The sequence below is a fragment of the Aquarana catesbeiana genome, linkage group LG07 (assembly GCF_042186555.1).
Source record: "Aquarana catesbeiana isolate 2022-GZ linkage group LG07, ASM4218655v1, whole genome shotgun sequence".
Lineage (NCBI taxonomy): Eukaryota > Metazoa > Chordata > Amphibia > Anura > Ranidae > Aquarana > Aquarana catesbeiana.
This window is the reverse complement of record NC_133330.1, coordinates 333,903,315-333,918,347: the sequence shown is the minus strand read 5'-3', so window position 1 is coordinate 333,918,347 and position 15,033 is coordinate 333,903,315. Positions and strand designations below refer to the sequence as shown.

Sequence of the window (15,033 nt, the reverse complement as noted above, 5' to 3'; positions counted from 1 at the left end):
TTAAGCCCTCAAAATCTCAAAATCTTAATTTATTTTAACCCCACAGCCTCAGGGTATCTGTGCCAGGTCCCAGTCTGAAGTCCTTGAACAGGGGTCTCCAAACTTCCAAAGCAAAGGGCCAGACTACTGTTTTTTAGACTTTAGGGGGGAGATAGAAAATGTCCCTTGGGGGGGAACAATGCCACAAGCTTGGTGGTCAGTGGAAGTAAATATATAACATAGCGCCTGTGGTCAGTAGAAGGAAGATTAGTGCCCCATCATTGGTGCCATTGGGAGGAATAGTGCCCCATCATTGGTATCATTGGGAGGAATAGTGCCCCATCATTAGTATTATCAGGAAGAATAGTGCCCCATCATTGGTGCCATTGGGAGGAATAGTGCCCCATCATTGGTATCATTGGGAGGAATAGTGCCCCATCATTAGTATTATCGGGAAGAATAGTGCCCCATCATTGGTATTAATGGGAAGAATAGTGCCCCATTATCGGTATTAGTGGGAGGAATAGTGCCTCATCATTGGTATAAGTGGACAGAATAGTGCCTCATCATTGGTATAAGTGGACAGAATAGTGCCTCATCATTGGTATTAATGGGAAGAATAGTGCCCCATTATCTGTATTAGTAGGAGGAATAGTGCCTCATCATTGGTATAAGTGGACAGAATAGTGGCTCATCATTGGTATTAGTGGGGAGAATAGTGCCCCATTATCTGTATTAGTAGGAGGAATAGTGCCTCATCATTGGTATAAGTGGACAGAATAGTGGCTCATCATTGGTATTAGTGGGGAGAATAGTGCCCCATTATCTGTATTAGTAGGAGGAATAGTGCCTCATCCTTGGTATAAGTGGACAGAATAGTGCCTCATCATTGGTATAAGTGGACAGAATAGTGCCTCATCATTGGTATTAATGGGAAGAATAGTGCCCCATTATCTGTATTAGTAGGAGGAATAGTGCCTCATCCTTGGTATAAGTGGACAGAATAGTGCCTCATCATTGGTATAAGTGGACAGAATAGTGCCTCATCATTGGTATTAATGGGAAGAATAGTGCCCCATTATCGGTATTAGTGGGAGGAATAGTGCCTCATCATTGGTATAAGTGGACAGAATAGTGCCTCATCATTGGTATAAGTGGACAGAATAGTGCCTCATCATTGGTATTAATGGGAAGAATAGTGCCCCATTATCTGTATTAGTAAGAGGAATAGTGCCTCATCATTGGTATAAGTGGACAGAATAGTGGCTCATCATTGGTACTAGTGGGGAGAATAGTGCCCGATTATTGGTATTAGTGGGAGGAATAGTGCCCCATCTTTGGTCCTAGTGGGAAGAATAATACCCCCTTATTGGTATTAGTGGGAAGAATAGGCCCCCATCATTGTTTTAGCCATATGACTGTAAATTAGAAATCTCATTGGATGCTGAAAACAACTTTTTGGAAAATAAATATCCTATGATGATGTATTTTAGCCTTGTTAACTGAACCTATTGTATGAGTCAAGTGTATTAATACTCTAAAAACAGACAAGCCTCAGCGCTCGATCCGGCTCACATCCAATGGTACATAGGCAGTGTTCCAAGCGATACTGCTCTCCTTGAGCGGGAAAACTCCAAATGACTACAAGGAAACAAAAGGAGGGTGCAAACGCCTAGCGTATTACCTACAACACCATGATAATTTATTCAAAAGCCAAAAACATACTTACAGTGCCTTGAAAAAGTATTCCTAGCCCCTTGAAATTTTCCACATTTTGTCATGTTACAACCAAAAAACGTAAATGTATTTTATTGGGATTTTATGTGATAGACCAACACAAAGTGGCTCATAATTGTGAAGTGGAAGGAAAATGATAAATGGTTTTCCAAACTTTTTACAAATAAATATGTGAAAAGTGTAGGGGGTACATTTGTATTCAGCCCCCTTTATTCTGATACCCCTAACTAAAATCTAGTGGAACCAATTGCCTTCAGAAGTCACCTAATTATTAAATAGAGTCCACCTGTGTGTAATGTAATCTCAGTATAAATGCAGCTGTTCTGTGAAGCCCTCAGAGGTTTGTTAGAGAACCTTAGTGAACAAACAGCATCATGAAGGTCAAGGAACACATCAGACAGGTCAGGGATAAAGTTGTGGAGAAGTTTAAAGCAGGGTTAGCTTTTAAAAAGATATCCCAAGCTTTGAACATCTCACGGAGCTCTGTTCAATCCATTATCCGAAAAAATACCAAGACATGGCCGTCCACCTAAACTGACCGGCCGGGCAAGGAGAACATTCATCAGAGAAGCAGCCAAGAGGTCCATGGTAACTCTGGAGGAGCTGCAGAGATCCACAGCTCAGGTGGGAGAATCTGTCCACAGGACAACTATTAGTCGTGTTCTCCACAAATCTGACCTTTATGGAAGAGTGACAAGAAGAAAGACATTGGTGAAAGAAAGTCATAAGAAGTCCTGTTTGCAGTTTGTGAGAAGCCATGTGGAGGACACAGCAAATATGTGGAAGAAGGTGCTCTGGTCAGATGACCTACAATGGAATGGTTTAGATCAAAGCATATTCATGTGTTAGAATGGCCCAGTCACAGTCCAGACCTAAATCCAATTGAGAATCTGTGGCAAGACTTGAAAACTGCTGTTCACAGACGCTCTCCATCCAATCTGACAGAGCTTGAGTTATTTTGCAAAGAAGAATGGGCAAAAATGTCCCTCTCTAGATGTGCAAAGCTGGTAGAGACATCCCCAAAAAGAATTGCAGCTGTAATTGCAGTGAAAGGCGGTTCTACAAAGTATTGACTCCGGGGGGCGCCATACAAATGTACCCCACACTTTTCACATATTTATTTGTGAAACATTTTGAAAACCATTTATCATTTTCCTTCCACTTCACAATTATGTGCCACTTTGTGTTGGTCTATCACATAAAATCCCAATAAAATACATTTACGTTTTTGTTTGTAACATGACAAAATGTGGACAATTTCAAGGGGTATGAATACTTTTTCAAAGCACTGTACAAACATGAGGTAGTCACAAGCATATAAAAATCACAACTCCAGCATGGTGGATGACCAGATGGCTGTAGTTGGAAACTGACGGGTTTCGGGAGACAAGCCCCCTTCCTCAGAGCTGATCCGGCTTGTTACAAACTTGTCTTGTGTAGGTACTGTGACTCCAGCCTGCCCTGGGGATCGGCCTCGCTCCCCCGTGATGTAGCATGGGGCAGGACCAGGGAAGGCGTCCCTAGAGACAGCTGGAAAGCATGGTCGAATGACCCTGCCCCCTGATGACGCGCTGCCGGAATTTACACACCTTCAGCCTTCAGCACCGGAGGAATATACATTCCAAGGCACGACGTGCGCTCCAAAGAACAGTACCCACGAGCTGAGCAGAAACTGGGAAGATGAGCTACTTCTGCTAAAGTAAGCTTGCATGTCTCTGAGTTTATGTCTCGGGTCCCCATATAAATCATGCCTTATAATAAGTTGGATCAGCTCTGATGAAGGGGGCTTGACTCCCGAAACGTGTCAGCTTCCAACTACAGCGATCTGCTCATCCTCCATGCTGAAGTTGTGATTTTATTTGCTGGTGATCTCATGTTTGTATGTTGTTGGAGGTAATGCACTAGGCATTTGCGCCATCTTTTGCTTCCTTCAAGTGAATTAATGATTTAGCTGAGTCCTATAGGACTGCAATATATGACACCTGTCTACAGTTGGTGGTACTAAAGGAATTTGCCTACATTGCCTATGCCTGGAAATGGCCCAGACGGCACATCGGTTTCAAAAAGTTTGGAGAAGGAGGCTTTTTTTTTTTCTCCATGTCTTCACAAGTTCTCTCTGCTCTGTAGACACCCTGCAAAAGTTCTAGAACAAATATCATGCAGCGAGCTGTGGCAGATTTATTTACCTGGCCTTTTGGCGATTTCACAAGCTGACCCTTTAAACCCATTTGGACAAACACATTCACAGCGATTCTCTGCGAAAACAAGAAGGGACAGAATTCACATGAAAAATATTTTCAGAGTTTTCTTCTTTTAAAGAGCCTTATTTATAACTGATATGTTCGGTTTTATCTCTACACACTAGATGGCGTAATTATTAGAATTTTTTTTATTATTTATATTTTCTTTTTTTTCATCATTAAATTAATGTTTTCATTTTAATACATTTAAACTGTCATCAGTGATTATTTAACATTAAACATGCTTCGGCATTGATTGCCATTGTGTATATATTCTGTAGAGGAGGCCCCCCCGTGGAGTGACGAAACCAGTAGGGCAGGGCCTGGTTTGTGACATCATCACGCCAGCTGGGCGAAATCACAGAGCTGCTGTACTTGCTTACATGCTGGTCTTTCTTCTGTCTCATGCGAGTATATTACTTGCAATAAACCCTACGTTCACTTACATATTGCATTAGGGGGCATGCTCCTTTGCTTTTTTCATATGGTTATGAGTGAAGCTGGTGTACCGCTGGAGCGTCCACCTATGGTAAGGGTGTGTGACAGCCACGCACTAGTGATCTCTTCTAACTGATCCCTTATACAACACTGCTGTGAGTTTGCCGGCGGGCTTGATAACGTCAGGAACCAAGCCCTCACCCTATGCGTTTCGTCACTCCACAGACATCATCAGGGGAAGACAGGCACTAGTGATCTTTTATAACTTAGAGATCCTTTTCATCGCCAGTCATGACAGATCACTGAACCGGCCGGCTGCTGCTAAAAATCTGATCACTGTGGCAAATAGTAAACACTAAAAAATGGTTGCTTATAACTGTAAAAAGCACAGTTATAAGCAATCATAGTGTATTAAAAACAAATCCTGATCACCTCCCCAGAGTAGTGCTCTGGTAAAAAAAAATATATATATATATACCACAAAATTGAAAACATTAGTAAAAACATTTATTTATTTATTTTATATACTGTCACCAGTCAGTGTCCCTGATCACCACTACACCAATCATATGATGACGCTGTACTGCACTGGTCACAGTATAAACAATTTCCCAAAAATTGTGAAAAACGCATTTTTTTAAAATGCCATCATATTCCAAAAAATTGTCAAAAATTTACAACTTCAAAAAACTCTCCATGCCATTTAAAATGATCGCCTATGGGAGCAGCCGGCTGCACCGTCAAATCGTTTCTCTAGCAAGCCGGCGTAAACGGTAAGCCCCAGAAACACCAAAGAGCGGCCGGAGGAGGATGTGCCCCCCCCCGCTTCAGAAACTGTTCCAGTGGGGCATGAGCCGCTCAAGAAGGTCTCATGAGAAAGCCAGCTGCCGGATGAAAAAAACGATACGGCGGGGGGGGGGATATAGCTGATATCTTCATTCATTATCACGGGAAACCACTTGCAACACGTATATATACTGTACATATTGTGGTCGGCAAGTGGTTAAAGTACATTTGTGAACTATTTCACTTGCAAAAATATTGCGATTCTGTTCAGCTGGTCTTGTGATCCGCCCACCCCTGACACGCTGCAAAGATGCCACTAAAGCTGAAAATTCAATGTTTCCCTTGCATTGGGGTTCCTTCCACACTGCAAGCTTTAAAAGCTTGTTTTAGTCCATTGACTTTATCCCTCACTCCCCAGGCAGTCAGTGCTCCTCTTCCCTTCAACATCCAGGTTGTGGATCGGCCCTCTGTGTCCTCACTTCTGCTAGTCCTGCATTGTATGTGAAGACTACAGAGTGCCACCCACAGAGCACCAAAGAGAAGTGGCTTCAGGGGGACCGGATGCACAGGGAGGAGGAATACAGTGGGAGTGAGGGAGAAGGTAATAAAAACTGCATTTAAAGGTACCCTAGACCAGTGGCGTCACTAGGATTGGTGTCACCTGGTGCGGTAAAACATGGTGTCACGTCACCCCCTCTCACGGGGAATGAATGGAGCTAAGATGGAATCTGGGGAATGAATGGAGCCATGATGGAATCTGGGGAATGAATGGAGCCATGATGGAATCTGGGGAATGAATGGAGCCATGATGGAATCTGGGGAATGAATGGAGCCATGATGGAATCTGGGGAATGAATGGAGCCATGATGGAATCTAGGGAATGAATGGAGCTGGGATGGGGTGGTGGATGGTGCCTGAATGGGGTGGTGGATGGAGCCAGGATGTGAGCAGGGGGTGGATAAAGCTGTAATAGATTGGTGGGGATGGATGGATCCAGGATGGGATCAAGTGGTGGATGGAGCCGGGATGGGATTGGGGTTGTGAATAGAGCTGAGATGCGGGTGGTGGATGGAGCTGGGATGGGATCGGGGGGATGGATGGAGCCAGGATGGGATGGGGGTGGTGGATGGACCTGGGATGGGATGGGGGTGTTGGGTGGAGACCTGGGATGGGATGGGGGTGGTGGATGGACCTGGGATGGGATCAGGGGATGGATGGAGCTGGGATGGGATTGGGGTTGTGAATAGAGCCGAGATGGGGGTTGGTGGATGGAGCTGAGATGGGAATGGGGAGATGGATGGAACCAGGATGGGGGTGGTGGATGGAGCCGGGATGGCATGGGGGTGTTGGGTGGAGCCGGGATGGGGGTGGTGGATGGAGTCAGGATGGGATCGGGGGATGGATGGGGATGGGATCAGGGGGATGGATGGAGCTGGGATGGGATCGGGGGGATAATTGGAGCTGGGATTGGATGGGGGGGTGGATGGAGCTGGGATGGGATTGGGGTTGTGAACAGAGCCGAGACGGGGGTTTGGGGACGGAGCTGGGATGGGATCGGGGGGATGGATAGAGCCGGGATGGGGGTGGTGGATGGAGCCGGGATGGGATGGGGGTGTTGGGTGGAGCTGGGATGGGGGTGCTGGATGGAGTTGGGATGGGATCGGGGGATGGATGGAGCTGGGATGGGATCAGGGAGATGGGTGGAGCTGGGATGGGATGAATTGAGCTGAGATGGGATCGGGGGGGATGAATAGAGCTGGGATGGGGGTGGATGGAGCAGGGATGGGATCGGAGGGGTGAATGGAGCTGGGATTGGATGGGGGGGTGGATGAAGCTGGGATGGGATGGGGGGGTGGATGGAGCAGGAATGGCATCAGGGGGGATGAATGGAGCTGGCATGGGATCTTTGATTTTGGGGGGGTTAGAGGATGTGTGCTAAGAGGTGCTTTGGGAGGGGAGAGGAATTGTGCCCACCCTCCTTATAGCACAAGTCATGGCAGGATGCTAAAAAAATGTCCTGCAAGCTGAATCTTTGAGGCGCTGTAGGAGCGGTGTGCATACCGCTCCTAAAGTGCCCCTGCCCATTGAGGCGCTGCCCAATGGGCAGCGCCTCCAAAGCACCGCTGCAGCTCTTAACCCCTCTTCAGCCCTTAGTGGGGGTTAAAAGCGCCCCGCCAGCGGCTGAAAAGCGCTGCAAAAACGACCGCCGACGCCCCAACGCCCCAGTGTGAAAGTAGCCTTAGAGCCAGCGGGGGGGGGCATGGGGGACGATGACAATGCATTCACCTAGGTAAGTATGATTCTTAAAAAGAGAAAAATAACATGGAACTTCTCTTTTAAGGATTGCGAGGGCATCTCCTATATTGCTGACTGAATAACAATGAAGCAGTACACTTATGAAGCCGCCAATCTGCGCTTCCCTCCTGTAAGCATCAGTGGTGGCCCGTCTATGGAGAGCACTGCGCCCCGAGCCCACCCAGTTGTGTGACATTAGCAAAATAATATTCGCTAAATGTCTTCCTGTTTCTCCTCCCATCCAATCAGAAACTCCCGGCCAATCAGGTCTCAGGACCCACTGCCTGTTCCGCCGAGAGAAGAAGCAACGGCCCCGGCTCTTCCCTCGGCAAACTGGAGCGAGGAGCAGCATCCTCTGTCTCCCAGGGGGGGGGGAGGGGGGGCTTTTGGGGGGTCAAAAAAAATATTGAGCACCAGCCGCCACTGGTAAACATATTACCTGTGCTAGACCAAAACTTACCTGTGCTAGACCAAAAGTAGGGAATACTCTATTCAGGGTAACACCTTGGTGGAAAGAGATTCTACTGAAAACAACAGATTTTCTCTCGCCAGTGTGAGAAGATGAACAGCACAATCTCTCAAAGTGCTTAAATAAAAAAATTAAAGTGGAAGTAAACCCTCCTATCATTTCCAGCCAAAGAATCCGCCCTCTTAGCCTCATTTTAATCTTCAACTGCCATGATGCTGCACATGTGATCAGTTATGACCCCAGCCATTGGATGGTTTGACAGTTTGGTTGAGAGCACAAGCAATCTGTTTTTTTTAAACTGTTAAAGCGGAGGCGCACCCTAGGATTAAAAATTTCATTAACATTCTACAAAAAAATATAAAAAACATTTGAAAAATTCTGCGGCGCTGTTCCTTCACTTCCTCCTCTTTGGCGAGCTGCCCCGTTGTCTCAGAAAACCACAGGGCCATTCACAAAGCGCAGCGCGACTCACGCATGCGCAGTAGGAAATGGGCAGTGAAGCCGCAAGGCTCCACTGCCTGTTTGCCTTAGTTAGGATGGCGGCGCCGGCACCTGATCTGATGGACGGATCAGCCTCGGGTGGGGGGCGACATCGCGGGCTCGCTGGACAGGTAATTGCCCTTATTAAAAGTCAGCAGCTCCAGTGATTGTAGTTGCTGAATTTAAAAAAAAAAAAAAAAAAACGGCCGGACCTCCGCTTTAAATCAATGGGTTTACTTCCACTTTAAAAATGAAACAAAAGAGGAAAAAAAATTACTTTTTAAATTTTTTTTGTGTGTTGGGGAAACAATCAGCAATCATATATTATCCCTTTAATTTGGCTTCTGAGTTTTTATACCTTTAAAGAATGCGACACCATTATTTTCGCATGGGGCACAGCGGCAGGACGCGGTCTCCCTTTCGAATTCTTCCAGGGCGCGTTTCATATTCTCCTGCAGAACGTTGGCCCCGATGAAGTCCGTCGGTGTCACTAATTCATACAACGGGTTTGTCTGCAGGACAGAAATGTGGGAAAGAAAGACGTTTTTTTTTTAAAATAATTTTTAAAAATAATCATGTGGTCCGTTAATGGCATTTGCCCTTTTAATTTGTTTTTAGTGTGATTTTTTTTTTTAATCACTTAAGCTCTGGAGGATTCCCCCCCCCCCCCCCTCTTCCTGACCAGGCCCTTTTTTGCGATACGGCACTGCGTTACTTTAACTGACAATTGCGCGGTCGTGCGACGCTGTACCCAAATAAAATGTCCTTTTTTTCCACAAATAGAGTTTTCTTTTGGTGGTATTTTTATTTTTTATTTTTTTACTGCTTTTTTTTATTTTTATTTTGAAAAAAAAAAAAAAAAACAATATTTTTGGGACCAGTGACACTAATACTGTGATCAGTGCTAAAAATTATGCACTGTACTAATGACACTGGCTGGGAAGGGGTTAACATCAGGGGCCATCAAAGGGTTAAATGCGCACCTAGCCAGTGTTTTACTACTGTGGGGGGAGGTGCTTTTACTAGAGGTGTTTTTACTACATCCTGCCTCGTTGGAGATGTGCCTCCTCCTCCTCTCTTCTATCAGGCACCCAAGTAGAGTCAGTGACCTTATCATCCCCTCCCTCCTCATCACTGGAGCAAACTTGGCAGTATGCTGCAGCTCGGGGAACATGACTGCCAGTTTCTTGCCCTTCTTGGGCACTCCCTCTCTCTAGGCTCACATTACTCCCACACATTACATTCATCAACCTGGGTACCATCATCGGAGCCTTCAAATCGCTGCTCATCCTCCTGCAGCATGTACCCGACACTGTGGTCGAATAGTTCAGGGGACTCCTCAGGGCATGATGGTGGGGCTAGGGAAGGAGTGACTGTTGACATGGAGCCGATGGAATAGGTGCAGCTGCATTGGCAGGCAAACTACTCTGAGCCTGGGTGACAGAGGATGAAGACGGCTTTGGTATCCATTCCACCAACTCTTCTGCATGTTGTGGCTCAATAACACGGCCAGCAGCAGGAAAAAAGGACAAGCGTGCCCCACGGCCACCTGCTGAGGATGCACCGTGTCCACGACCAGCACTGTTGACTGTAGACACAGAGCCTGCTTGCCCTCTTTTAGTGGCCTGTAAGCGTCTGCCTCTCCTTGGTGGCCTTCCGGACATGCTGTAAATTTTGTTTAGCAAAATCACAATACACTGTATTGTGTACTGTGTACACCACCAGAAAAGTAGTAGCAACTGCACTAGGGGTGCACAGTATTGTGTACACCACCAGAAGTGTAATAGCAATCATGGGTGCACTGTATTGTGTATTATGTACACGACCAGAAAAGTAGTAGCAACTGCACTAGGGGTGCACAGTATTGTGTACACCACCAGAAGTGTAATAGCAACTATGGGTGCACTGTATTGTGTACTGTGTACACCACCAGAAGTGTATTAACAACTATGGGTGCACTGTATTGTGTACTGTGTACACCACCAGAAAAGTAGTAGCAACTGCACTAGGGGTGCATGGTACTGTGTACACCACCAGAAGTGTAATAGCAACTATGGGTGCACTGTATTGTGTACTGTGTACACCACCAGAAAAGTAGTAGCAACTGCACTAGGGGTGCACGGTATTGTATACACCACCAGAAGTGTAATAGCAACTATGGGTGCACTGTATTAACAAAATATATATATAAAATACACTGCAGCTAACTGAATAACATGCCTGCTCAATCTAAATCACACTCTCTCTCCGTCCACGCCAACAACACACTACACAGGGCCGACGTGCAGGCAGCCTTATATAGTGTGGGGCGTGGACTTAGTCCCCTTGAGCCATAATTGGCCAAAGGCACCCTGCTCTCTTAGCTGAGGGCGCTGGGATTGGCCAAAGCATGCAGGTCATGGTGCATGCTTTGGCCAATCATCATACAGCAATGCACGCAGTGCATTATGGGGCGTTACTCGGCGCCTAAATTTGCCGCCAACACCCCATAATGTTCGTTTTTTGATGAACGGGCGAACACCCAATGTTCGAGGCAAATTCATGTTTGACCTGAACATAAAGCTCATCCCTACTCCTGAAATACCTGGCTGATCCTGCCTGGCTATACCCTCTCCCCTGTATGCTGACTCCTATATATCAAGGCTGCTGCGCCATATGCTGCCCTGCTCTCCTGTGTCTCCTCTGTCCTCATCCCTCTAATGTCTTAGATAAACTTTAAAAATGAGAGTTGTACCTTAATATTTATGATTTCTGGACTGTACTGCACGGCGTCCCCCCACTCTTGCATTAAATCCGGTGTGGGAAGATTCCTGTAGGCGAGGGTGGCCACATGCTCACTGGATCCTCCTCGTAGAAGAACGACAAAATCTTCAACAATTTTCCTATTTTCGGTCGGATCTGTAATGGATCAATATGCAACATATCCAACATCAGTGCCTGACCTCACAAATGCTCTTCTGGAAGAATGGTCAAACATTCCCATAGACACACTCCTAAACCTTGTGGACAGCCTTCCCAGAAGAGTTGAAGCTGTTATAGCTGCAAAGGGTGGGCCAACTCAATATTGAACCCTACTGACTAATAGGGCGTACACACGGTCGGACTTTGTTCGGACATTCCGACAACAAAATCCTAGGATTTCTTCTGACGGATGTTGGCTCAAACTTGTCTTGCATACACACGGTCACACAAAGTTGTCGGAAAATCCGATCGCTCTAAACGTGGTGACGTAAAACACGTACGTCGGGACTATAAACGGGGCAGTGGCCAATAGCTTTCATCTCTTTATTTATTCTGAGCATGCGTGGCACTTTGTCCGTCGGATTTGTGTACACTCGATCGGAATTTCCGACAACGGATTTTGTTGTCGGAAAATTTTATCTCCTGCTGTCCAACTTTGTGTGTCGGAAAATCCGATGGAAAATGTCCGATGGAGCCCACACACGGTCGGAATTTCCGACAACACGCTCCGATCAGACATTTTCCATCGGAAAATCCGACCGTGTGTACGGGGCATTAGACTGGGATGTCATTAAAGTTCATGTGCGTGTAAAGGCAGGCGTCCCAATACTTTTGGAAATATAGTATAAGTATATATATATATATATATATATATATATATAGATATATATATATATCTATATATATATATCTATATATATATATATATATAGATATATATATATAGATATATATATATATCTATATATATATTTTTTTTTAATATTATTGTTATGATGATTAAATTTACTGCAAATATTTGCAAATCATTTCCTCTCTTTTTAATCTTTTGAATTATTATACAGGATTTATATAGCGCCAACAGTTTGCGCAGCATTTAACAAAATGAAGGCAGACATTACAGTTATATTACAATTTGGTACAAAAGGAATCAGAGGGCCCTGCTCCTTAGAGCTTACAATCTAATGCCCCGTACACACGATCGGACATTCCGACGACAAAATCCATCGGACTTTTTCCGACGGATGTTGGCTCAAACTTGTCTTGCATACACACGGTCACACAAATCTTGTCAGAAATTCCGAACGTCAAGAACGCGGTGACGTACAACACGTACGACGAGCCGAGACAAATGAAGTTCAATAGCCAGTGCGGCTCTTCTGCTTGATTCCGAGCATGCGTGGCACTTTGTGTGTCGGAATTGTCTACACACGATCGGAATTTACGCGAACGGACTTTGTTGTCGGAAAATTTTAGAGCCAGCTCTCAAACTTTGTGTGTGTCGGAAATTCCGATGGAAAAAGTCAGATGGAGCCCACACACGGTCGGAATTTCTGACAACAAGCTCCGATCGCACATTTTCCGGCGGAAAGTCCGACCGTGTGTACGCGGCGTTAGAGGGAGGGTGAATAAATCAGGAGTAGTGTAGGTGGTGGCAATGGACGCGTGCAATTCAAAATTTGATCTCCCTCCAGCCCCGTGACATCATTAGTTCAGACTTCTAAAGCAGTAAATATTGGCTTCTCACCTCCAATCTCCTTCAAAAGTGCACCGCACTGGTTGCTTGTCATACCAACGCTTACGTACACAATACCAGCTATGTTACCGCCGAGACTAAATCCCATATTCATACAGGACCTCACATCACTTAAGGAATAACCTGCAGAGAAAATAACAAAAAAACAAACATAACAGAGGAATTGTCACTTATCAATATCTTGTTAAAATAATTTGCTTAGGATCATCGTATTTTTTTATATACTCTGGGGGTTATTTACTAAAGGCAAATCCACTTTGCACTACAAGTGCAAAGTGCACTTGAAATTGCACTGAAAGTGCAGTCGCTGTAGATCCGAGGGGGACATGCAAGGAAAATAAAAAAAAACAGCATTTTAGCTTGCACATGATTGGATGATAGAAATCAGCAGAGCTTCCCCTCAGATCTACCACGACTACACTTCCAAGTGCACTTTGCATGTGTAGTTTGCACTTGTAGTGCAAAGTGGATTTGCCTTTCGTAAAGAACCCCCTTAGCCTAGCTCTTCTAGAGCTACTTCTTTCCAAAGAGTCTCTTTTAACCACCTCAATACTGGGCACTTTCGCCCCCCTCCTTCCCAGACCAATTTTCAGCTTTCAGCACTGACGCACTTTCAATGACAATTGCGCGGTCATGCTACGCTGTTCCCAAATTAAACTTTTATCATTTTGTTCACACAAATAGAGCTTTCTTTTGGTGGTATTTATTCACGACTCCGTTTTTTATTTTTTGCGATATAAGCGAAAAAAGAGCGGAAATTTGGAAAAAAAACCACAATATTTTCTTCTTTCTATTTTAAAACAAATCCAATCAAATCAAATTTTGTCATAAATTTAAGCCAAAACGTATTCTGCTACATGTTTTTGGTAAAAAAAATCCTGTTAAGTGTATAATAATTGGTTCGTGTGATCACAGACACGTGCGCAAATGATCATGTACAGATGTGCGCAGGTGACGTGTGCAGATAATCATTGGGACATGTGATTTTATTGGGACATATGTGGGGGACATGTGTTTTTACTATGTGGGGACATGTGTTTTGGGGACATTGTGTGTTTACTTAGTGTTTGTTTTGTGTTTTTACATTGTGTGGGGTCACTAGACTGGTGATCAGTGAGTAAAAAGCTGTAAAAAACAGCTCATACTCACTGATCACCAGCCGGCTGCAGCGATCTACTCTCCTCTCCTCACTGACAACTTCCGTGTGAGGAGAGCAGAGCAGATTGCCTAGCAACCGGCTCTGTGTTTACATCACATGACGGCTGTGATTCGACACGGCCGTCATGTGATCAGGAGGGCCAATCGCAGAGCCCTCCTGCCGATCGGAGATGCGCCGTGTCCGGGTGACACGAGCGCATTCGGGATCGCGCCGCTGCGCGGGCATGCACGCGCGCGATCCCACTCCTTCTGAGGGACGTTCCTGAACGTCCACTCAGAAGGAGAGAGCGCCCACCCGGCCATTTATGTGCAGTGGCTGGGTGGGAAGTGGTTAAAGATCAAGGGGGGTGAATAATGTTCAGGAAGGCAGTTTTTTCAATATGAAAGCAAAATCAAGAAAATGGGGACATGACCTCAAACTAACTGGAGGGAAGTTCAAAACTAATCTTAGAAAGTATTATTATGTGGAAAGGGCAGTTGATGATAGGAATAAACTACCAGCAGAGGTAGTGAGACTCAGACAGTCAACAGTAACGGCCTCAAACATGCCTGGGATAAACATACATCTATAGTCAGACAATAAAGTTAACAAAAAAAAACCCAAAAGAAAAAAAAAAACAATAAAAATGAAACAAATAAAAAATAAAATGATTTTTTTTAAAATGGGCAGACTCGAGGGACTGCTTGGTTTTTTTCTGCCGTCACTTTTCTATGTTTTTATACAAGATTTCTCTCCGACGTGATCAGTTCTACACCAGCCTTCCTTAACTTTGCCACAGGTTGGGGTACAAGGAGGAGGGAGGGCGTACAATGCTCATGGTATCTTTAGTGTCCATTCTGCATCTTCAAACTTTGACCCGCCTGGTGAAAAATTGTGACTAGAACCCAAAGTTCCCCAATCCGGAAACAGAAAACAACTGTAAGCAGCATGTGTTCACTAGACGCACGACTCA

At 45.1% G+C, this 15,033-nt stretch overlaps 1 protein-coding gene across 1 annotated transcript in view; it reads right to left on the bottom strand.

Annotated features, from left to right (window-relative positions):
* The window catches only part of LOC141103843 (complement component C8 beta chain-like), a 36,848-nt gene that overhangs the window by 388 nt on the left and 21,427 nt on the right, over positions 1–15,033 (bottom strand). The window contains exons 8-11 of the mRNA XM_073593880.1: positions 12,914–13,045; positions 11,159–11,322; positions 8,783–8,936; positions 3,903–3,971 (exon numbers count right to left, since the gene is read on the bottom strand). Coding sequence (XP_073449981.1) covers positions 3,903–3,971; positions 8,783–8,936; positions 11,159–11,322; positions 12,914–13,045 — 519 coding nt within the window. The remainder of the gene's footprint in view (positions 1–3,902; positions 3,972–8,782; positions 8,937–11,158; positions 11,323–12,913; positions 13,046–15,033) is intronic.